This window comes from Sebastes fasciatus, chromosome 24, assembly GCF_043250625.1.
Source record: "Sebastes fasciatus isolate fSebFas1 chromosome 24, fSebFas1.pri, whole genome shotgun sequence".
Lineage (NCBI taxonomy): Eukaryota > Metazoa > Chordata > Actinopteri > Perciformes > Sebastidae > Sebastes > Sebastes fasciatus.
The window spans coordinates 10,284,637-10,309,661 of NC_133818.1; the positions used below are offsets into that span (position 1 = coordinate 10,284,637).

Below are 25,025 nucleotides of genomic sequence, written 5' to 3' on the forward strand. Positions count from 1 at the left end.
ATCTTGTTACAATGGCACCTGGCAGTGGGGGAGATATATTAGGCAGCAAGTGAACTTTGAACTTTGTGTTGGAAGCAGAAAAAATGGGCAAGCTTAAGGATGTTTGAGACTTTAACAAGAGCCAAATTGTGATGGCTAGACGCAGTCGTCTAGCCATCACAATTTGGGGTCAGAGCATCTCCAAAGTCTGCAGCTCTTGTGGGATGTTCCTGGTTGTTATGTTATGGCTGATTGGTGTATATATTACTTTATTGATAAAGTGCACCACATGTGTCACATGGAGCATGCATGTTCCGCTTTAATTCCCAACTCAACATCTTGTAATTCCACGTGACGACCATACTTTTGAGTATAGGCGTGGAAAAAAAGCATGTTGCACAGATGATGCCTTCAGGTGCTGCCCGTAAACACGAGTTTCTTACAGAGTGTGGCTCAGCTTGTCATGCAAACGAAATAGAAACTATCTAGAAATAGAAATGATCTAGAAAAAGTTTACTCTGAATTTATATGACCAAATACTGAGGTCAAACCCAAGTAGGCTATGCTCAGACATGTGGTCTAAACATCAGACAAAATATATATAAAATAAATAGCTCAAATATGTGCCGATTGCTAATAATAATTATATTGTTTATTGTTTAGTTTATATGTTTTCATATATGCAATTTAAAGTTCGTAATAACAATAGTTTATAAACCAATTTTTTAAGTAGTTGAGCTTACAGATGAACTCATTAAGTACACTGGAGAAAACAACTGAATTAAAAAAAGAAAAGAAAAAAAACCACAAAAAACTAATACAAAAATTCATCTCCTTGTATTTTTATATATGGTAAATTTTTTTGTACTTTGCACTACTAACTTTTTTTCTGCCTTTTTACTAACATGTTTTTGCACTATGGAACTGTGATGCTGGAAACTTGAATTTCCCTCGGGATCAATAAAGTTACTATCTATCTATCTATCATATGCATCCTCCTTCACGTCAGTTAGTAGTACCATTTAGAGTTGTACCATAAAATAAATATCAATAAATAATTGATGTACCTAGACACCCAGGTTTCAATGGTCTGTGGTTTGTTTTACTAATTTCGACGTTCTCAAACAGCACCTGAAGACATTTCGACGCTCAGCTGCACCAGTATTGGCCGAGTCTCAGTATAACATGATGTACCCAAACTACACGCGTAGAAGTACATGACGTTATTAATCATGGCATTTGTGTGTGTGTGTGTGTGTGTGTGTGAGTGAGTGAGTGCTGGTGATTCAGAGCAGCTGAGTGAACTGATGCCACGCAGTCATGGAGATCAATCAGAAAGACTGCAGACATAATCCTCTGGCTACTGCCGGCTTTCTATCAAGGGTGTTTCTTTGGTAAGTCTCATTATCTTAAAGTTTTATAGAACTTTCAGGGTTTTATTGTGGTGTGTTGAAATGGGACTAGAGTTATGGGAAAAAGAGGGGTGACTTATTCAAAAGGACGTTTCATCTTTAAAAACTTTTATTTTGGAGAATTGGATTCTCACAACTTCTACCACCTCTTGCAATACAACTTTAACCACCTGTTGCAATACAACTTTAACCACCTGTTGCAATACAACTTTAACCACCTCTTGCAATACAACTTTAACCACCTCTTGCAATACAACTTTAACCACCTCTTGCAATACAACTTTAACCACCTCTTGCAATACAACTTTAACCACCTGTTGCAATACAACTTTAACCACCTCTTGCAATACAACTTTAACCACCTCTTGCAATACAACTTTAACCACCTCTTGCAATACAACTTTAACCACCTGTTGCAACGCAACTTTAACCACCTGTTGCAATACAACTTTAACCACCTCTTGCAATACAACTTTAACCACCTCTTGCAATACAACTTTAACCACCTCTTGCAATACAACTTTAACCACCTGTTGCAATACAACTTTAACCACCTGTTGCAATACAACTTTAACCACCTGTTGCAATACAACTTTAACCACCTCTTGCAATACAACTTTAACCACTTCTTGCAATGCAACTTTAACCACCTGTTGCAATACAACTTTAACCACTTCTTGCAATACAACTTTAACCACCTGTTGCAATACAACTTTAACCACCTCTTGCAATACAACTTTAACCACCTGTTGCAACACAACTTTAACCACTTGTTGCAACGCAACTTTAACCACCTCTTGCAATACAACTTTAACCACCTGTTGCAACGCAACTTTAACCACTTCTTGCAATACAACTTTAACCACTTCTTGCAATACAACTTTAACCACCTGTTGCAACACAACTTTAACCACCTGTTGCAACTCAAATCACTGACTCACTCACTCATCTTCAACCAGCTTATCCGGGGTCGGTGAACTCAAATACAAAGTAATTTCCCTCCCTCACCCAAAAGAGATGCATTCTGCACATTTATGTTCTTAAACAGTATTTACATTTTTAGGTAATGCAAACAGCAAAATGTTTATTTCCTAGTACAAAATCATCTTCAGAGAATAAGTTTGTTATTTTGCCAGTAATTTTGCAACAATGTTTTAAAGTTTAGCTCAAATTAGATTGTAAAGACATTGCAAATTTGAATCAGAGAGCAAGAGCTTTTAAGATGTATCTTTTTTTTCCAGATTTATTGTTTTTTATATGTTGTATCTACATTCAGTTATACCTAAAAGACATAGAGATTCTATTCAAATTACACAGGATAATTAAAACATCATTGTTGGTACATGCAGTTGGAGTTGTGCATGCACTGCAAATATCCCTACTGTGGGACTAATAAAGGAATATCTTATCTTATGTTGATGACCCTTGATATGACAGCTATCTTCTTATCTCAAGATATAGGTAGCAACAGGTCCTGGGTGTTCTCCCGCCTTTACTCCATTGCTCTTAAAAGGATTTCGGTTGCAAACAATAGGGGAACTTGTTTGGTGATGTTGATGCTATTTCATTTGTTATGGTCATTTAGTTTATTATGGTCCCATTTAGAGTCAAATAGACCATAAAGCAGGAGATGCTTTAGGGCGTGGCTACCTTGTGATTGACAAGTCGCTACCACGGCGTTGTTCGGTCTGGGAGTTGTCTGTGTTTTCGTCTTAAAACTTTAACTCTTTCACAGTGTGTTTTCAGTTCATGAAAGTTAATTGTAACATTTTGGTCGCCTAAAAATGTCTTATTCAGCATTCGGTTGTACTTAGCTACACCCTCTTGTGTCACTAAAAAACAAGATTGCGACAGCCAAAATGCTGAACTCAAGGCTTCGTAGTCCATAAACCAATGTCACCATGACCACGTCCACTTCTGTTATACTGCATATGGTGTTAACAATCATCAACCGAAAACGGTTACATATTATACCTTTAATGTACTTTATTCTCTACCTTTGGTCCGCAGTAGTAAAAGATAAAAAAACTTCAAACAAGGACACACAGTGTCAACGATATGAAGCACCCCAAAATCAGCCAATATCATCCAATTGCAGAGAATGATTCGAATTAATTTCCTCCCTCATTAAACATTTTCAAAGCAAATTTTTAATTTTTAATTATTTTGAAGCATGTGCATTGTTTACATCCATACTTGCTCGCAAGCAGTTGCCTTCTTTTCCCCTACTTTATGCTAGTGGCAAGCAGTCATCTGTTAATTATGTGCTGACGTGCCCTATTACTGGAATGCAGTATTCAGACGCAGCACTAATCTCACCTGTCTGATAAACAGGTACACAACAATTCATTGTTCTGAATCATGTCATTACTGATTCCATCAAAAGCCTATGTGCCGTACTCTTTTAAAAGCCAAACTGATATCAGTGTGCGATTCATATTCTGTTTGACTGACATAAATCCTCTCTGCTTTCTAACTGCCGTCTGTTTCAGCTGGTTATCCCGGTTGCTGCACCTCGGCCACAAGCGGAGGCTGGAGGAAAGTGACATGCACAGCGTTCTTCCAGAGGATAAGTCTGAAATACTGGGAGAGGAACTACACAGGTACTTACATTACATGTGATACATGCGTCACTTTTCAGTCACAGTAATCACAAGCTTAATGTTGGGAATTAAACAAAAACACTTGCTTAGGTTTAGGAAAAAGAAAACATGGTTTTGGTTAAAATTACTAAATTTTTACAATGCAAATGGTAAATGGACTTGCATTTATATAGCGCTTTTCTAGTCTTCCAACCACTCAAAGCGCTTTACACTACATGTCAGTATTCACCCATTAACACACACATTCATACACTGATGGCAGAGGTGCCAACTTTGCCCATCAGGATCTAATCTAAATACTCATTCACACACCGATGGCTATGCCTTCGGGAGCAATTTGGGGTTAAGTGTCTTGCTCAAGGACACATCGACATGTGACCCGGAGCAGCCGGGGATCGAACCACCAACCTTCCGATTGGTGGACAACCTGCTCTACACAGCCGCCCATAAAATGTGACTGGATCTTATGAACACAGGAAACAAATGAACAGCTGAAACGCCCTGTGTGTCTCTTTCGCTCTTTGTCACCACAGCACTTTCCCTGTGTGTTTACTGTTGCTTGTGCTGCAGTATTGAATGCAAACGGCCGTGTCGGTATTTGAAGGCTCATTCTAAGCTAACAAAAACACAACGATTCTTAGTTTCTGGAAATTATACACTAATGAAAACATAGTTATGAATATTATATTCCATTTCTGCTAATAGATCCCCCGAAATGTTGCACGCTGTTCCTTTAATGTTTACCTTATATTTGAATAATTCTGTAAATATAGACATTGAATATGCAATACTTACTAAACTACAATATATCAAATAAGGACTTTAAAGGCACTCTGAACTGTCTCACACTAAACAGTTGTATTTATTTAGATCTTGCATAACATTGCAAAAATTAGTTATGGTTTTGACAGTCGCTAAATTCCAGTGCAGAATGAACATGTTGCTGCGTTGTCTTGTTGCAGACTTTGGGACGGTGAATTTAGAAAAGCCACAAAGGAACTTCGGAAGCCAAAACTCAGCCGAGTTCTCGTTAAGTGCTATGGGAAGTCCTACGCAGTGGTTGGCTTGTTCGTATTTTCACTGGTATGTTCTGGCTCTTTAAAGCCTCCTTCACATTTTGCAAATCCATTTTTTTGAACCCACATCTGATGTCAGTAATGCACTTTTTCTTTTTCATAAAGGAGGCAATTAAAGTGGTCCAGCCACTTCTTCTTAGGCAAGTAATCCTGTACTTTGAGAATTATGACCCAGACGACCAGAGGAGTCTTTTGATGGTGTACGGTTACGCTGCTGCCATGTCCCTCTCCACCTTCGGGCTGACTATCCTCCAACATCTCTACTACTACCACGTCCAAAGAACAGGCATGAAGATCAGAGTGGCCATGTGTCACATGATATACAGGAAGGTCAGTGGAGATTTTGCAGATTTGCAGGCTGGTTGCAGATTTTTCCCTCTTAGGAATCTGTATGTTCAGTAATACTCACCAGATGGGTGAAATCTCTCTCTCCAGGCTCTTGGCCTCAGCAGTGAATCCATGGGGCAAACAACCACCGGACAGATTGTGAACCTCCTTTCAAATGATGTCAATCGTTTTGATGAGGTAAGGTAACACAAGTTTGAGCTCAAACACCAACACAAATCATCTAGATGCTCATGATTAACAATTGTCTCTATAGATTACACTCAATCTGCACTACCTGTGGCTGGGACCTCTTCAAGCGATGGTGATCATCGTTTTGCTCTGGCACCAGATCGGAGTCTCGTGTCTGGCAGGTGTGGCGGTCATTGCCGTCATGATGCCAGTACAGACCTGGTTTGGGAAGCTCTTTGGTATCTTCAGGTACGGCTGTGTATTGGAAAGAATCTGGCGATATAATACGTATCATGATAAGGGGGTTATGAGTCAATATATTGCGATACTGTAAGCAAGGCGATATTTTCTGATTAGTATAGTATTACAAAACATAATATTTGATATTTTCTTACAACCCTATCTTCAGGTAGGGAACAAGATAACCAAAGAAGTACAAAGTTGTTCAATTATGCCCATTTACAAATCCCTCTTCATTTGTCTTTTCTGGACACTTTTGTAAATACTCTAGTTTTTTCCCAACATTATTGAAAATAAGGTCATGTTTTAATTCATGTCATTTATTTATTTTGTTATATATATTTATGAGGTAATTATTTTATTCTTATTTATTTGCAGGAGCAAAACAGCAGTCCTTACTGACGTTAGAATTCGCATCATGAACGAAGTGGTGTCTGGCATCAGGATCATCAAGATGTACGCCTGGGAGAAACCCTTCTCGGCTCTGGTTGCCGAAGTCCGCAGGTAAGGATGAAAATAATATTTATTTGTTAAGAATACAGGGATAAAATGGGGGCATTTTAGGGCATTCATTTTCACTGGGCCATGGGCCCGCATGTTTCAACATTTAGTTTTACACTGATATATAAATCTGATAAATATATCTACGAATCACTTAAACATACCTTTTTATTTTAAAGGGATAGTTTGGTGTTTTGAAGTGGGGTTGTATGAGCTACTTATCCACAGTCAGTGTATTACCTATGATGGTCAGCGTGCCCCCAGCATCAAGAAACAGACAGGAGTACCGACACCGGAGCAAAGCAATACAGTGCTGTGGACGGGGCTTTGAAGAGAGCATAGATAAGTTTCACTTTCAGTTTAGTTCCCTGTCGTAAAGGAAAAGAAAATAGCCGTCTGACAGAAAGATAAAGCGCTGAAAATAATCAAAATATAGTGTACACTTTCTTTTAGGTGGCTAAAGTATATTTTTCTGCAGCACTGTATTGCTTTGCTCCTGTCTCTGTACTCTTGTCTGTTACCCCAAGGTGGGGGCGTGCCGACCGTCATCTACTGTAAGTAATCCGCTGATTATGGATATGTACCTAAAACAACCCCACTTCAAAACACCCAAACTATCCCTTTAACTTGCCAAACATAATCTATACTCATAATATGCCCCCAAAATCTGTGAACAAAATGGATAGTGGTAGTCGAAATGCAGTAACATGGATGAGCCAGTGTGATTTAAAATTCCTGCTTTCCTGGATCTCTACGCTAGAAAATGTGATTGATAATCGTGTTAATAAATGTGCTGCGACTTGTAGAATTAGTTGCTATTAGCTTTAACCCTCAAGAACATGTAGAGACTAATTTATATATTGGAAGTTTCATTATCTTGTCAAAGTTGGCAAACACACTGATGATTGATGGGTCCCCTCAGGTAAAGTCAGTGGTATAGAGGGAGAGGTGTTGTAGGATGTAGTGCAGTCCCATGTTTATTAAATGGCCTGTTTGTCCAGTAGGCAAACTGCACTCCGTGTTGTTCAAATCGTCCGTCGTTCACCTCCAATGTGTCTGAAAACATTCCTGCTGCCGTCGGCACCGTCTGTTTGAGTTACGGCGACCTGTGACAGTTGCCCTCGTTTGCAACCAAATAGATTTGTCCCGCCCCGGTTGTCAGCGTCCCCGGTGCATGCAATGAGTTTATCGAGTATGTTGGTGTCACTGGTGTTGTGGAATTTCTGATACTCCGGTTAACTCAGTCAACAGGAAGGAAGAGGCCCCGGAGCTGTGGATGTCCAACACAGAAAGTGGGGCCTTTTGCATGTCTGTGCCCACATTGTCTCATAATCCGCCCGTGAGGGTAGCAAGTGACATCACCAAAGAGATATCCCACCATCAGACACAGCCCTTCCTGGGGATTCCGTGCGGCAGGTTTTCGCCTGTCCGTTAACATCCAACATTTTCTAACTATGTGGACATGGATGGGTGGAGAAAATGGAGAACTTCAAGGAGCCTTGAGAATGTCGGTTTACCGCGAGAAGAAACCTTGCGCGAAGTATAACATATCCAAACATTTCCTCATCACGATTCCGCGTCACCTCATGTCCGTGCGACTTCCCTTGCAGATAGCATAACCAAGGCTTTAGTTGTTTGATTTTGGAGCAGTTTGATATCATTCATCAAACCTGCAGTTAAACAATTTCAGGTTGTCAGCCTCCCACGGGTTTGTTGGCTGAACCTGTATTTCAGCTTGTCAGTGTAGCTCCTCTTTGCTACTCTGGTCTCCTTCTTCAGGGTGTTTCTAGCCTGGTTGTACAGGAGTCTTTCCTCACAACGCTGCTGAGTTTAACTGTAAACCAGGGTTTGTTGTTTTTGGCACAGTGAGTGCACACACATGCCCTCTCCTCGCAAAAGCTGATATAAGACATCACAGTGTAAGTGAGTTCATGTACTGTAGGTCTGCAGCTGCAGCCTCAAGAACACTGGTGGAAAGTCCTATAGAAATTATTAATCGACTCAATCAGTTGAGCAAATTTTGTTTATGTAATGTGTTTTGTGTAACATGCCGATACAAATTGCATCACATAGAAATTATAAGATGAGAAAACGCAAGAAAAGGTATTTTTTTAAATACGTTTTGTGGTCTAAATTGTCATACATCCCTTTTAATAATCTCTGCTCAGTCACAAACATATTTAACTAGCACTGCATCTGCTATAGTAAGCATGAAATGTCAGATTGACTTTAATGTAACAGGTGGAAGGTTCTCTTTATGAAGTGTTGAAGGGCTTTATGGCATCAAGGGGCAAAGATAAATGGCACTCAAACACATCATTACTTAACATGCGCTGACTGAACTTGAAAACCTTTTACAGCCACTCTGCCGGTTACAGGGGGGGAATGTTGGACAATAAATGACAGACGTGCGGTGGAGGATCAATTTAACAGACTTACACATTATCTTTTTTCTAAGAAACCTTTCCTGGAATTACTGGACCTGAAGTAATTTGCTACCCGTAATGGTAACAGTGTGTGTTAATTTATGGTGAAATGGCTCATCTTGCTTTCAAATTTGAGCAGAATCTTACTGCCGTTTCTCAGTTTTGCACAGTAGTAGGCAAAGGGCTTCATCTTTATATAGAAAACAACTCAAAGCATGCTAAAGCTTCCTGCTGGACTTTGCCAGGTGCTGCCTGCGGACACTTAATATTAACAATGGTTTGCACTGCCAATTTCCCAGCAGCATGATACAATTTGTAGTAACATAGAAAGCAACAATACATCAGCAAAAATGTGTACAAACAGCAACTAACAATGGTCACATTATACCTTTTTTAAATATGAAACAAAGCAATACCTACGTTAACAAAGACAGTTAAGTTTAATATATAGTTCTATTTAGGCACTAAAGCTGTTATCTTTGGCAGTTAAGCTTGTTTCGTGACTTCCAGTTTACATAGTCGATTGGATAGCACCACAGATGTTTTCTAGGAACCAATTTGCACATTATTAAAGTTCACCGGCATCGCTGAAGTTTTATGGCTGCAACCCAATTTTAGCAGGTCAAAACATGCCAGTAGTGACTGAGAAATTAGGAAAGGCTCATCGCACAAATCTAGTAATGGATTTAGGGATAGCTGGTACAACCCAATCTAGAATTAATCTTCTGCATGCTAGAAAGGCTTAACAATAAGCTTTCAGTTTAAAGCAGTGGTTCCCAAACTATTTCCTTGAAGCCCCCCCCCCCCCTACCTGTATCTGAAAAAAGCTGAGCTGAGGATTTGTAATTCTTTGATGATGTCAGAAAATATGTGGAGCCCAACTCTGCCCTTCCTCCCTGGTGCTCAGTGTTTTACCCTTATCATGATTTGACTTAATCCGTTCCTCTGGCATCTCTGACCCTGGTTGCCCCAGCAACTGGCTCTAGACAGGACTCCAACCCAATAATGTCAACAGAGGGACACTCTGACAAACACTCTGACCTCCCGACCAAGAAGAGAGGAATTAATAGGAAAAAAAATCTTTTTTTGAAAGGCTAAACGCCAACAAATATGGATTGTAGCAGAATATTTTGTTAGTTAAAAAAAATATGAATTTTTAAAATGATAACATCTATTTTTTTTTTCCTAATCAATTTGGACTTTTGGACTTTACAACGCTCTGGAGTTATTGGGAAAGTTTGAATCACTCTAGTCAGAAACAATCCTACACAGCCACCACTGAAATCTAATTCTACAAGTATAATATTAATGTAGCCTGATCTTTATCTGCAACTAAGCATCATACTGGGTTTAAACAGAATGTGACCTACTAAGTAACAAAATAGTATATCTTTTTAAATAGTTTTATTTACAGGCTTTTTTTTAATAAATTATCCAGTAAGTGTGTTATTATGATTTAAGTTATACATGATCAAATCTAAATTTTACAACCTCAGAGCAGTCAAATCCTGGCGCACCCCCTGTGATCTTTGGTGCCAACCTAGAGGGGGCCTGGACCCCAGGTTGGGAACCACTGGTTTAAAGCATGCACAAACACTTGTGGTCATGTTTCATTTAACAGTCATCATCTGGCTATTACAGAATTAACTCTTCATCTGTTGTCTTTCTCTTCCCAGGAAAGAAATCAGTCAGATATTGAAGAGCTCGTCCCTGCGAGGACTCAACATGGCCTCCTTCTTTGCCAGCAGCAAGATCATCGTCTTCGTCACCTTCACTGTCTACGTTCTCCTGGGCAACACCATCACTGCCAGCAGTGTGTTTGTCACAGTTTCCCTCTATGGTACCATCAAGCTCACGGTCAGCCTGTTCTTCCCGCTGGCCATCGAGACTCTGTCAGAGACTCTGGTCAGCATACGCAGGATTGAGGTAATTCTGTTTCTGTTATGAATTGCAGCAGCCGTTTTACATTTGTCAACGGCTTTATTTGCATATTATAGTAACAGTTGGCACAATTACTTAAGCAATACAAAGCTTTCTGCTCCAGTTCTGCTATTATGAAACTGTTAAGTTCCAAGAACATTACATAACTTCAATACTGAGTCCCAGTGTGTATGTAGGAAGGTAAATCCTGCAAAGCATGGACTCTTTTTAGGGTTTTAGAGCACACAATCCCCCCCCACCCCCGCTATTGTATCCAGTAATGATTTGTCTGTGTATCCCTTGAATTGGATACATACACATATTGTTTCTCAAGCAGCCATACTTTTTACTTTACCTCAGAGATCCATTCTAAAATGACTTTGCACACAATTCCAGTCCTGTCTGTCTGGTTATAAGCCACAGAACACATTTTAGTGAATAGGGAGGTATGCTGGCCTAAAGTAAACATCACATGGAGGCATGGGGCGTTAAAACCTGTCTGACCTTTTACTCCTGCCAAGAGAGTAACATGCATGGAAGAAATGTACATATTGTACATTGTAAATCTGTTTTTATCCCACCATGGGTTTAGAGCTGTACTGTCCTTGATGAATGTTCAGTTACACTTTAAACCTACTTCTTTGTCGACACTCTTTTCACAACGAGAATGATAAAACGCAAGAGTTGATAGCACTGTGGATAGTAATAAAAACTGCAGACACCACACTGTCTGGGTTTTAATTATAGGTTTCAAAGTGTAAAGGCATGTGTGTTGATTAACCCCTTCCCAGGATTTTCTCCTGCTGGAAGAGATTGAGAGAAAAAACTCTGGGCTTCTTCTGGAGGAAAAGAAGGAAAACTCCATTGAGATTGACAAGTTGACCTGCTACTGGGATAAGGTGAATATTCTAACCTTAAAGTGATATTTTTTTACAGGACATGAGTGTGCTTAACACTGTATATTTCATGTATTGTATTACTATCGAGAAGGAGGTTAAATAACGCTCCAAAGTTACGCTAAATTTTGGCGGGGAAAAACCGGCATTGGCCGTTTTCAAAGGGGTCCCTTGACCTCTGACCTCAAGATATGTGAATGAAAATGGGTTCTATGGATACCCACGAGTCTCCCCTTTACAGACATGCCCACTTTATGATAATCACATCCAGTTTTGGGGCAAGTCATAGTCAAGTCAGCACACTGACACTGACTTTTTGTTTCTCTAAATGTGTGTTTTTCTTCCCTGTCAGAGTTTGGACGCTCCATCGCTGCAGAACATCTCTATCACAGTGAAGTCGCACCAACTAGTGACTGTAATCGGCCCAGTGGGAGCTGGAAAGGTCCGTACAACTGCCTAATCCAGTTTTGGCCTAGAACCTGTACAACCTGTTTTATAAACAGTTAATCTGAGCACCAACAAGGGAAAGTGTTGTCCATAAATCAATTTTTCCCACCAGTCATCTCTGCTGAGCGCCATCCTGGGAGAGCTGCCTCGTGACACTGGAACACTGAAGGTCAAAGGTCAGCTGACCTACGCCGCTCAGCAGCCCTGGGTGTTCCCTGGAACTATTCGCAGTAACATCCTGTTTGGGAGAGAGCTGAACCCCCAGAAGTATGAGAGAGTCCTCAAAGCCTGCGCTCTGAAGAGGGTGAGATATAACACAGTAGCAGGCAGGCAGGCAGGCAGGCAGGCAGGCAGGCAGGCAGGCAGGCAGGCAGGCAGGCAGGCAGGCAGGCAGGCAGGCAGGCAGGCAGGCAGGCAGGCCCTCTGGTGGCCATGCTGGAGGCCCTCAGCTCTTGTAAACCACTGACTGTGTGTATATTTTGTCAATAATACAGACACATTGAGTTCGCTAAGCACAGTTTTTGGCCAGCTGTCTTTGATTGTTGTTAAAAGCACTCCACTGATTTATGCATGTGTCATGATGGACAGCTTTTAAAAAAAAAAAAAGGATCAAAGTCGATGCAGCAGGACCCGACATGTAGTCTTTTTCTATTCCACACATTCTTCTTCCTTGTCAAAAACTGACATCTACATTACCCACAATGCGACTACTGACAGTTGGGTCGGGGATTTGGGGTTGTGTCTAGAAGGTAACCCACAAATTGCAAAAGCGTGTGAGAACTCTGCGAGACTCGCTGCCCAACGACCTATCCCAGGGGTCAGCAACCTCTACTATCAAAAGAGTCATTTTTTTGGGCCGCAAAACATATGAGCCTTATAATGAAGGTAACGCAGCCTATTACGTCTAATGTAGTGAGGACCCAAGTGCAAATGAGAGGCAGGACATTGAAGAAACATCTGCGCCTGCTGTCTAATCTGCAAATGCAGTGCGATTGTTCTGGAAATGTCTTTCAATTTTGCTTTTTTTATTGTCGAATCTGTCCACGCTATTAAATTTCTCTGGGACTTTTCTTTTTTGGGATTTGGAATCCATAGCTAGCCTATTGAGCTATTGAGGTTTGGCTAAATTAGAGGATAAGGCGCCGGGCCGGAGGCATACATAGTCTATAACGCACGTTTTAATTCGTTGTATAGGCTACATATTTTTACAACTGGAGAATGTAAGAAACAATATAGGCCTACAAAAATGATAATTTAAACTGTTAACTGTTTAAACTGTTATTCATTTCCATGTAACCTTTTGTCAAAGCTACCAGAAGCCACTGGAGAGGGGCTAAAGAGCCACAGGTTGCTGACCCCTGTCCTATCCTAACCTTAACCATTCAACGTGACTTCACTTGAGGCAATTTATCAATCTTCACGCACATTCAAAAGATTTCATGAAATACACTTTGATGTGTAAAATTGGTGTTGTTCCCCTTTTAATAGTTCTAGTTAACAGAGTCAAAACGTAGACTATTGTCTCTCGTCTTTGCGTCGTATTAGTAGTAAACCTCCATCGTCTTTGAGTGCAGGACCTGGAGCTGCTCCCAGACGGAGACCTGACACTGATCGGGGACCGAGGAGCCACACTCAGCGGGGGACAGAAAGCTCGGGTCAATCTGGCGAGGTAAGAGGACAGTGACAACTCTCATCTCTGTGTTACCAAAGTCACTAAAGTACCCGTTTTAGTGTGTGTATGTTTTTTTTTCCAGGGCTGTGTATCAGGATGCAGACATCTACCTCCTGGATGACCCTTTAAGTGCTGTGGACACAGAGGTCGGGAGACACCTCTTTGAAAAGTGAGTGACTACCATTTCTGTCCCAAATCCATTGCTCATGCTAATTGTATATCGTATGTACTACATACTAATCAGTAGTATACTGTTTTAGCAGTAAGTATACTATTTCATAAAGTGCACAATTTATGTAGACACTTTGTTTTGTCTGTCTCTGTGTTCATGATCAGGTGTATCTGTGGCCTGCTGAAGAACAAGACTCGTATCCTGGTCACCCACCAGCTGCAGTACCTGAAGTCAGCCGATCAGATTGTGGTCCTCAAGGAGGTTGGTGTCCCTGGAGAGGAAAATATTTCAATTGAGCTTTCTGACATTTCCCATAGACCCAGTTACAAAGACTATGCAAGGACAAAAATGTTGGAAGTCATTTTTGAAGATGGTTGAAGAGTCGTAAACTCTGAAATCTTCAGCTCTGTTTACTCTGGAAGAACACCACCCTCTTCCTGATTTGTGCCATAAAGCAATCCCAACAGATTTCCAGCTAAATCAGAACTAGTGACTCAGTGTAGGCCAGCTAGTATAGGTCGCCAGTTTGTTGGAGTTATGCCTCAAAATGAATGTGGAAACTTGTATTAATGTTAAATCCAGTATCAGTATCACCTTTTAACCTGAGCTGGGGGAGGGGGCTAATTAGTTAATAGTTGGAAAAAACTCACAAATTTATGAGAAAAAAATTAAATATTCTCGAAGATTATAAGCCATAAATTTCCGAGTTTTTCTCACAAATTTATGAAAAAAAACTTGAATATTTTCAGAGATAATAAAGTCATAAATTTGCGAGAAAAAACTCAGAAATGCTGAGATTGAAGTCACAAATTTACGAGAGAAACTTTTTCGTCAAGGTTCCACATCGCTTCCCTTTGCAAGGTTTAAAATTTACGACTTTAGTTGTGATCCAAAGTGAGAAGATGTTGTTGCTTGACACTTTTTTTCTTAAATTTGTGACTTTAATCTCAGAGAATTTCTGAGTTTTCTCTCGCACATTTCTGATTTATTAATCTCATATAATTTTTTTTCCCTCGTAAATGTATAATTTTTTTCTTGTAAATTTACAACTCTTTTCTTAAAGAGTATCAGTGTTTCTCTTCTCGTTAATTTAAGACTTTAATCTTGGAAATTCAGATTTTTTTCTCGTAATATTGCCCTCTTGCTCCGTAAGTAATGTATTTTTTACCTACAATGACCCTAATATGCCGTCGTAGATTCCTATCCTTGATGGCAGTGTTTTGTCCTCTTTGTGTCTCCCAGGGTCATATTGTGGCCCAGGGTACCTACAACATGCTGCAGCGCTCCGGCCTCGACATCGAGCTGCTGCAGAAAAGCAATGACGAGCAGGGGCGCTGGCCTCGATCACCTGACTCAGACAAACATTCGTTACTCAGCCAGAGGACCAATCAGTCACACGATTCACACAGCAGCCTCCTGCCGCCAGACAGCAACTGGATCGACCAGCTGCCGGTGGGTACATTTTCAAAATAAAATCTGATCTTCAAGTAAATTGTTATTTTACCACTGTTTCATTTACATTTTGTTTTATAGGCATCTTATACATTTTCCATTTCATCTCTTTATCCTTTAGTTTTTGACATAATTGTAAATACTTTTTTGACTTTGCCTGATAACAAATTCTGTTTATAATATTTTCACGTGACGCGTTTTTGTATTTTGCTCCACACTACATCCCTGACTGTATATTTCCAACCTGAATTATATAACTGTGAAGTTTTATAAGTGTGAAGATGGGTGAGTAACCACTTGTTTTGCAGGCTGAAACAGCCCGTACCATGGCAGAGGAGACTCGAGCCGAAGGAAACGTTAGTGGCCACATTTATCTGAAGTACTTCAATGCCGGCTGTAACCCTGTGGTGCTATTGGTGATAGTGCTGCTCAGTGTCATAGCCGAGGTAAGCCATGGCTCACAGGCCTCTAATATTCAGACTAGTTCTTGAATATGGACAGTGGTCTGCCCAATCTCCCATGTGAAAAGTGATGTTATAGGTTATTATTACACTGCTTGTTTTGAATTCTCGATTCTGCTCGATTTCAATATGTTGGTCCATTGTACTTTGTTTCCATTCATAGGGTGCATATATTATGCAGGACTGGTGGCTGGTATACTGGTGAGTGTTTGATCCATTGTGTAATGGCGTAAATGCACTGTAGCTGCTTACTTTCATATGCTGTTGTTTGTTTTACTGTTTCTTCAACCGAGTCGTATTTAATCTGTTGCTGTGTGCCTGATCGGATGTGTATATCTTGTCACAGGGCAAGTGAGGAGGTTTCTAACAGCACAGTCGCTGCTGTCAGCATTAAAACTGGCATTAATGCTACTCACTCCGATCAAGAGTCCAATCTCACGTTTTACCTCGGCATTTATTCAGGTGAGCCTCCCGTTCCTGTGTTCATCACCACAAATGTTGTTGTTGACTGATGTTTATATCCTATTATCGAATATCCTTTTAAAGGGATAGTTCAGATTTTGGGGTTGTATAAGTACGTCATACAACCCCACTTCAAAACACCCAAACTACCCCTTTAAGTAGAGCGTGTTCTGCTATAAAACATATTGTATATTAAAAGGTATGATCTAAAGTGTTGTTTTTGCTGTTAGGTTTGACAGCAGCTGCTGTGGTCTTTGGCTATGCCAGGTGTTTAGTGATCATGCACGGGCTAGTGAGAGCAGGTCAGGCTCTGCACAACAGCATGTTCAGCGCCGTCCTCCGCACACCTGTTCGCTTCTTCGATGTCAACCCCATAGGTGAGCACTGCTCCGAATTTACATCCAGTTAACTTAGGGCCCAGACGCAGTTTTTGAAGTATACCTGTTGTTTTAAATGGCCGAACTTCTAACTCAGAAGTTAATGTCTGTTTTTCTAACTGACTTTGCTTTCTGCTGCTTTGTAGGAAGAATTCTCAACAGGTTTTCCAAAGACGTCAGCCAGATGGACTCCATGTTGCCCATGACCTTTGTGGACTTCTATCAAGTGAGGAATGATTAAGACTACTGTACACTCACTGAATTGTATTTGTTCTCCACTTTCAATTCAAACTTTTGACAATAATTCTTCCCAGTGTTTCCTCACACTGCGATGCGTGTTGTTTTTCAGTTATTTCTACAGAATGTTGGCGTGGTGGTGGTGGCGGCCTCGGTCATCCCTCTCATCCTCATCCCCGTCGTTCCTCTGCTTTTTGTCTTCTTGTACTTGAGACGTTTCTACCTCCGTACATCCCGGGACGTCAAACGCCTCGAATCTACAAGTACGTTCACGGATTCTTGACAAAATTATACTAGGTGCATGAGATGGATTTAAGCAGAAATACAGAAGACAAGTTTGCTATTAAAAATATTGTGAAGCACGTAGATTTCACCCCGTCTTTGTTGTCCGTCCTGCAGCTCGGAGTCCAGTGTTCTCCCACCTGTCTTCGACTCTTCAGGGCCTGTGGACCATCCGAGCCCTCAGAGCCGAGGAGAGGTTAAAGAAAGCCTTCGACGCACATCAGGACCTGCACTCAGGTTCTCTTTTACTTAATATCGTTATATTGTTCCTTGTAGTCAGTCTCTCTAATGCCACTATTCCATAATTTGTACTGATCTTAATGATTGCATATTTCAATAATAATATATATAATTGCCACTGTGCTGAATCTCTTTGCTAAAATCCATGTTCTCTCTCTCTCTGGTGTCAGAGGCGTGGTTTCTCTTCCTGATGACCTCCCGCTGGTTTGCACTTCGCCTTGACAGCATTTGCTCCCTATTTTTCACCTTCACAACATTTGGCTGCATCCTGCTCCGAGATGGTGAGGAACTTTGTGCGGCGAACTTTACTACGAATCAGTGTGGTCTTATTACTGTAAGAAGTCTTTGTTTTGAAAACTCCTTTCCTTGATCTCGGATGGCTTCTCAATATAATGAATCATACTAACTCCAATCAGGACCATCTTCTGTGGTCACTTGATGCTGAAAAGTCTTTCAATCCGCCTTATTTGCAGTGTTGTTTATTGATAGGATCATGCTCTTGTATAAAATCTAAATAAAGTCTGTGTTTATTAGGGCTCAAGGCTGGAGAGGTGGGCCTGGTGCTGACTTACGCTGTGACACTGATAGGAAACTTCCAGTGGACGGTGAGGCAAAGTGCTGAGGTGGAGAACATGGTAAGAACTGAGTGACTTCTTTAGACATTATATAGTGTTTTGTTTTTGCATTAGATGTTGATATCATCTATTGTAACCTGCTGATTGGTGATCAGTCTTTAACATCAAGCAGCAGACGTGACTAAAGACCTAACAGATTCTATTTTGTTGGTGTTAATGGTGAAGAGAATGTCTTGTCTCATCAGATGACGTCAGTGGAGAGAGTGGTGGAGTACACTGAACTGGAGAGTGAAGCACCATGGGAAACCGAAAAGCGTCCTCCTCCCGATTGGCCCAGCAAAGGCCTGGTGACCTTTGACCGGGTGATCTTCTCCTACGGCGGCGACGGACCGCCGGTCCTCAAAGACGTCAGCGCCACTTTCCAACCCTGTGAGAAGGTGAGACATGTTGGTTTGCCGACAGCCACAGTCCGCTTTTTTTCAACGCACATGACGGACGCTGATCTTTCTTCTCTCCTGTGCGTCAGGTTGGTATTGTGGGCAGAACAGGTGCTGGGAAAAGCTCTCTGGTCTCAGCTCTCTTCCGCCTGGCAGAGCCTCAGGGGAAGATCTACATCGACGGGGTTTTGACCTCCGAGATCGGCCTCCACGACCTGCGCCAGAAGATTTCCATCATTCCTCAGGTAAACATCAACTCACCTCCTCTTATGAGAACATTTTAATGTAATCTTTTTTTTTTTTTCTTGAATGATTTTTTGCTTAAGAAAAATTACTACAACAGCCTAAATCATAACAAATAAAATATGTACATATAATAACAGATCATAACTGTAAATTGAAAAACGAGGGAGGAAAAAAATGGAAAAGACAATATTAAAATATTATTAATAATATTGATATTAATGGTGGTGATAATAATCATAATTATTATAATTGAAATAATACCAATAATACAATTTAAAATAATAATAAATGTAAAGAACAATAATCCATAGTCCTCTCTCTGGTCCCCAGGACCCAGTGCTGTTTACAGGCACCATGAGGAAGAACTTGGACCCTTTCAGCCAGCACACTGATGAAGACCTGTGGAAGGCTCTGGAGGAGGTCAGTATCCAATCAGCACACTCCAACAGTTGCGCAAAATGTACCTTAAAGGGAGATTTGTTAAGTATTTCATACTCATATCAACATGGGAGTGGGCAAATATGCTGCTTCAGAATCAGAAATATTGTATTGATCCCCAGGGGGAAAATCAAGTTATTCCCAATCTAGAATAGAAATATTTAACAAAGATGAATTAAAAAAATATATATAAATAAAAAAATATGTATAACAACAGTGCAAATAATAATGCTGAAAAACAGGATCTATCATTATGTGTGTAAAAATACAAGAGTAGTATAAATAAATAAGAATATTAGTTTAAATGTATAAATAAATGTGTTAATGCCAGAGTAAACCAGCTGAATTATTGCACTAAATTATTGTATTGTTAAATCAGTAATGCACAGTTGAAGATATAATAAATTATGTAGTTATAGCTGCTGATGCTATTTGAGTTGGGCATGGAGAGGGTGTAAGGGGGTGGTTTTGGAATTGGGCCTCACTCTGTGTTCGCTGCAGGTGCAGCTGAAGTCCTTGCTGGAGGAGCTGCCTGGGAAGTTGGAGACGGTTCTGGCCGAGTCGGGCTCCAACCTAAGCGTGGGCCAGAGGCAACTGGTGTGTCTGGCCAGAGCCGTCCTGAGGAAGACCCGCATCCTGGTCATCGACGAGGCCACAGCCAACGTGGACCCCAGGTACTGCTGACGCAACTCACCTCGTCGTCAATCGCTGTAGGGACCAAAAATGCATGCAGTAGTACTGTGTACTCAAGCTCTATTAGTTTTGTCTACAAAGCTTCCTGCTGTTTTATCAAACGTGCAGTGAAAGCTAGTGCTCTAGATGTAGCTCTGATCTGCCTGTTAGAAGAGGGAGGGAAGACTTAATTAATTTTACTTGTGGCTCAGGTAGTAAGACGAGTTTCTTTAACATCTCTATACCGTGTCCCTGCAGGACAGATGAGCTGATCCAGAAAACCATACGGGACAAGTTCAGAGAATGCACCGTGCTCACTATAGCTCATCGTCTCAACACCATCATAGACAGCGACAGGATACTGGTGAGTCCTCTCTTCTGCCTCAGTGTAATATACTACTATATACTACTACTTGGAGCGTTATTTAGCCTCCTCACAAGAAGCTAGTATGACATGGTTGGTACCAATGGATTCCTTAGGTTTTTTAGTTTCATATGATGCCTGTTTATTCACTCTTGAGGCCGCTACAACCTAAAAGCCGCAAGATGCGTTAAAGAAATTAAAATGAATTTGCGTTATCACGATTATCACGATAACTTTGACAGCCCTAATTCTTACACATTTGGCGATTAATGGTTGTTTTTGTCCTTTATCATGCTTTAAGGTTCTGGACAGTGGTACCATCCAGGAGTTAGACCGTCCCTTCACCCTGCTGCAGAACAAAGAGGGTGCTCTCTACAAGATGGTGCGACAGACGGGCCAGGCCGAGGCAGCAGCCCTGCTGGAGGCAGCCAGGCAGGTGAGGGGAATAATACAGCTTACTTTAAAATATGCACATTTATTATTATTATTATTTGGAACTTGGACTTGTTTTTACTGAACGGATGATTTTTCACTCTTTTAAAGGCATCACGTAAGTCTTGACAGCCAGAGGGCAGCAGAGCAAGATTTAAAAGGACTGTAAGTAGTCTCTGAGAACACCTGAGGTCTACCATCGCACTCACAAAGAAAGAAGACACAAACTCACCCTAAAGGAGGTCTCTTTCTGGTAAACTAACAGTTAAGGATTTCTTTTAGGATCAAAGGATTTTTTTGGATTTTTTATTGCTTTTTTTTAAAGGTGGTTGTTAAGTTAAAACAATTTTTTATCACTGCATGTGAATAAGCCCGTCTTCTCATGCACCTGTCATGTGAATGTGCGTGTGTGTGATACTTACTCTCCTGGAACTCCAACTGTGAAACTTCAGGTACACTAAAGACGGTGCTATGATGGTGCTATTCTTTTAATTGCAATGCAGATGTCACAATATGCTAATTTTATACATTTACCTCATATAAATGATTTTTAATTTTTAAATGTTCCGGTCTTCACACCTTGTTAAAACAGCTGCTGAGCCCATCAGGGAAAATGTGACTTTTTAAGGTAAAAACTTTTAGATTTCTGTGTAAATACTATACCAGTGTATATTTTGATCACCAAAGAAATATTCGTAGGTGTTTATGCAGCATAAATAAATGCTGTAAATAAAGTGTATACCTCTTCCTACTCCTTTTTCGGACGTTTATTTATGTTGTTTATGAGAATTTGCTTACAGTTTGCTATATGTCTACTGTTCATTGTGGGAATGCTGATTCAGCATTTTAAAGGTTTGTTCTACCCAAATACTACTCTGTCTGTCTGTCTGTCTGTCTGTCTCTCTTTATGTTTAGCAATGCAGTTCATCTCTCTGATATACATACAAAGCATTTCTTCTTTCCGCCTATTAAGGAAAATTCAAATTTACCACTTGACAGTATTACAGTTTAGCTTCCAGCTTTTCTAGCAATGCATTTCAGCTCTTAGCTTCAGCTTCCAACTCTGCCAGCTGTACATTTCAACTTCTAGGTTTTTCAGCAGTGCCGTGCAATGCATTTGAGTTTTAACATTTTTAGGCAAGTCATTTCACATTTCTAAATTGAGCAGTACTTTGCAATTCATTTCAGCTGTCAGCATTCCCATGCATTTTCAGCAGGAAATGCATTTTCTAGTTTCATTTGTTATTCTTGTTTTGTTTTTATTTGTTATTTTTATTTGAAATAAATGAAAATAAAGTGAAATGAAATAATTGTCACTGTCCACTCATTTATCAACATGAAAATATTTGTTAAATCTATGCAAGATAGGCATATCGTTCAAATTTGACACATCCATGATCCTTGAGTCCAACAAGGATGAACTGATTCGATTTTGGTGGTCAAAGGTCAAGGTCACTGTGACCTCACAGGCCTTAATACAGCCAGCCATTTTAACATTTAATCGAACCACAATCCTATCTGTAATTAGATTTTAGATAATCATAATAGCATTTCTTCTTTTCAAAATTGTATTCTCACTAGTCAGAATGGTAATAAAAAGATATCCAAAATAACATTCTTTCTAGTAGGCCGTGTATTTCACCTTCAACTGTGATTGTATTAGTCAAAATAAAATTTTAGATATCTTTAAATCCTTAAAAAGTATAAAGTGGCCGTTTTTACGACGTAGTATTGGGGCCATATTGAGAAAAAAAAAAGGTCTGAGATTTCAAGGATAAAGTCATAACCTTATGAGAATAAAGTCGTAATTTTACGAGAAAAAAAAGTCGTAATATTATGAGAATAAAGTCATAAGTCTTACGTGTTATTTTAGAGGGGAAATAGTGTGAAAATGAGGAATGTGGAGCATCCTGTGATGTTATACTTTAGTTTAGGTTTCACAAATAAGGAAATACTTCATCTTTTGGCACATCAGCACCACATTATCATAAGTATCAGGACCTTGAAAAGATTGTGCAAGAAACTGCGTTGTCCTCACGCCCGTTTTGTTGGTTGCTGGTAATATGTTTTCCTAATATGACTTTTTTTCTTGTAAAGTTATGACTTTATTCTCATATTACCACTTTTTTCTTGTAAAGTTACTACTTTATTCTTGTAATATTACGACTTTTTTTCTCAATTTATGACTATTCTCGTAATATTACAACTTTTTTCTTGTAAAGTTTTGACTTTATTCTCGTAATATTACGACTTCATTCTCGTAATTTTACGACTTTTTTCTCGTAAAGTTATGACTTTATTCTCGTAATTTTACGACTTTTTTTCTCCTTAATTTATGACTTTATTCTCGTAATATTATGACTATTCTCTTAATATTACGACTTTGTTCTCCTAAATTTGCGACTTTATTCTTGTAATATTACAACTTTTTTTCTCGGAATATTACGACTTTTTTATCGTAAAGTTACAACTTTATTCTTGCTGTATTACGACTTTTTTCTCATAAAGTTATGGCTTTATTCTCGTAATTTTACGACCTTTTTCTCGTAATATCACAACTTTTTTCTCGTAAAGTTACGACTTTATTCTCGTAATTTTACGACTTTTTTCTCTTAAATTAATGACTTTATTCTCGCAATATTAAGACTTTATTCTCGTAATATGACGACTTTATCCTGGTAATATTATGACTTTATTTTCGTAATTTTACAACTTTATTCTCGAAATCTAAGATTTTTTTCCCCTCAATGTGGCCCTAATACTCCGTCGTACGTTTAAACATTTAATAGCTAGACTGTATATACATTTATATTGCAGGCATCTGTATCTTGTTATTCTTCCTAGGGCAAATTACGTCGTCATTTGTCACCAGGTAAGGTTCCAGGTCAAGGTCCGTGCGGTTGCTTCGCGGAGTGAACGGGGTTTCCCACACCGACCTGCAGGGTTCTTCCTCCACACTCTGGATTCACTCTCACAGGCCGCCATGTTCACCTGAACTCCTCCAGAGGAAAACACCGTCCTAAAGGTGATTTTGACTATTGAATTGAAACTTTACTCAGTCCGTCGTGCTTTGGATATGTTGCCCGGCTACTGTGGCTGTTAGTTAAGTTTGTAGGCGCGGTATTCCGGTCGTTTACCGATACATAGGCCGCCTCAAACATTAGCTAGCTAACGGTTAAACGGCCAGCTAACGGTTTTAACTGCTAGCTAACAGTTTTAACTTCCAGCTAACGGTTAAACTGCTAGCTAACGGTTTTAACTGCCAGCTAACGGTTTAAACTGCCAGCTAACGGTTAAACTGCCAGCTAACGGTTAAACTGCAAGTAACCGTTGAAGGACCAACCGCCAGGTCCAGGAGATGTTGGTTGGTGATACTGGTTGTTAGTTTAGCAAATATTAGAAGGTCTATATCAGTAGCAGGATGATTTAACTACATTATATGGGTTTGATTAATGCTCTGGGACAGGGGTCCTACAACAATGATAAATAAAAATGAAAATGTAAACAAAAAACAGTTATTCATTTCCATGTTTATAAATCCACAGGGAGCCACTGGAGAGGAGCTCTGGAGCCACAGGTTGCTAAGAGACCCCTGATCTGACCCTGCCATCCTCTTACATCGAGGAGGGCGCCTTAGACTCTGCGTCCCCTGGTAATGTCTCTTCTTATTCTTATTTATTGAGATGTCTTGTAATGTTAACAAAACAAAAATTGTATTTTTCTCATACTGTCAGCCTGAATATGCCTGTATTCATCCTTCTGTCTCAAGCGCTCCGTTTTAGTGCATTTCAACAGAATTGTGTTTGCTAGGCAACAGTTTGGGTCCATGTTTACTTCCTGTCAGCTGATGTCATTCACATCCACTGCAACAGGAAATAAACTGGGACACATTTATGTTTAAAACCGTGTTCGTGATGGTCTAAATATTGTACATTTGTGACATCACAAATGTACAATATTTAGACCAATGTTTCAAACGCACAATTTCTGAGCGCAGGCTGTGTGTATATCTCCTTATCATGAGCGTTTTGATAGTTTAACAGTATTTATATAGCACTTAAACCTGATTTTATAATATAAAAGATGTGAAAATCTCACATTTTACAATATGGGACCTTTTAAAGTTAAATTAACATAATATATAACCAAACATTCTTTAGGAAACACTGTTATTAGTGCATTTTTACGTTGATATATCCTACACAAAATGCCAAGCAAGTAAGTTGTTCACCTCTAAACTCCTCCTTCTTATTGCAGCCCTTGTTGGTCCCAGAAGCAAAGTTCTACTTGAGGGTCCACCAGCTGCAGCCCTCTATCATTGGCCATCCATGGGTAAGTTCACATTCAAACTTGTGTATTTACGTTTTTTTAATATACACTCGCGGATTTATAAGGCACACCTAGATACACTAATGCAGTCATAGTATATAGTATGTCGAAAAATAAAAAGTCATGGTATAGTATGTCAAAAAATAAGTCATTGTATGGTA

At 39.9% G+C, this 25,025-nt stretch overlaps 1 protein-coding gene and 1 long non-coding RNA gene across 3 annotated transcripts in view; both read left to right on the top strand.

Moving 5' to 3' along the window:
- The first annotated feature begins 1,156 nt into the window (after positions 1-1,156).
- On the top strand, positions 1,157-21,285 carry LOC141763246 (ATP-binding cassette sub-family C member 4-like). The gene is made up of 31 exons (XM_074627803.1): positions 1,157-1,373; positions 3,884-3,994; positions 4,957-5,077; positions 5,176-5,400; positions 5,506-5,595; positions 5,672-5,835; positions 6,205-6,330; positions 10,430-10,679; positions 11,465-11,572; positions 11,922-12,011; positions 12,129-12,320; positions 13,591-13,685; positions 13,771-13,857; positions 14,025-14,121; positions 15,103-15,312; positions 15,621-15,758; positions 15,937-15,974; positions 16,120-16,235; positions 16,466-16,612; positions 16,759-16,838; positions 16,962-17,112; positions 17,249-17,368; positions 17,542-17,652; positions 17,906-18,006; positions 18,192-18,383; positions 18,473-18,628; positions 18,960-19,049; positions 19,569-19,741; positions 19,998-20,103; positions 20,405-20,539; positions 20,647-21,285. The coding sequence occupies exons 1-31, from the start codon at positions 1,300-1,302 to the stop codon at positions 20,662-20,664; spliced, it is 3,912 nt and encodes a 1,303-aa protein (XP_074483904.1). The 5' UTR covers positions 1,157-1,299; the 3' UTR covers positions 20,665-21,285.
- Positions 21,286-23,424: 2,139 nt separating this feature from the next.
- The window catches only part of LOC141763066 (uncharacterized), a 17,368-nt gene continuing 15,767 nt past the window's right edge, over positions 23,425-25,025 (top strand). For both annotated transcript variants that reach the window (XR_012593001.1, XR_012593000.1), the window contains exons 1-3: positions 23,425-23,560; positions 24,081-24,187; positions 24,793-24,867. This is a non-coding gene — a long non-coding RNA (uncharacterized LOC141763066). The remainder of the gene's footprint in view (positions 23,561-24,080; positions 24,188-24,792; positions 24,868-25,025) is intronic.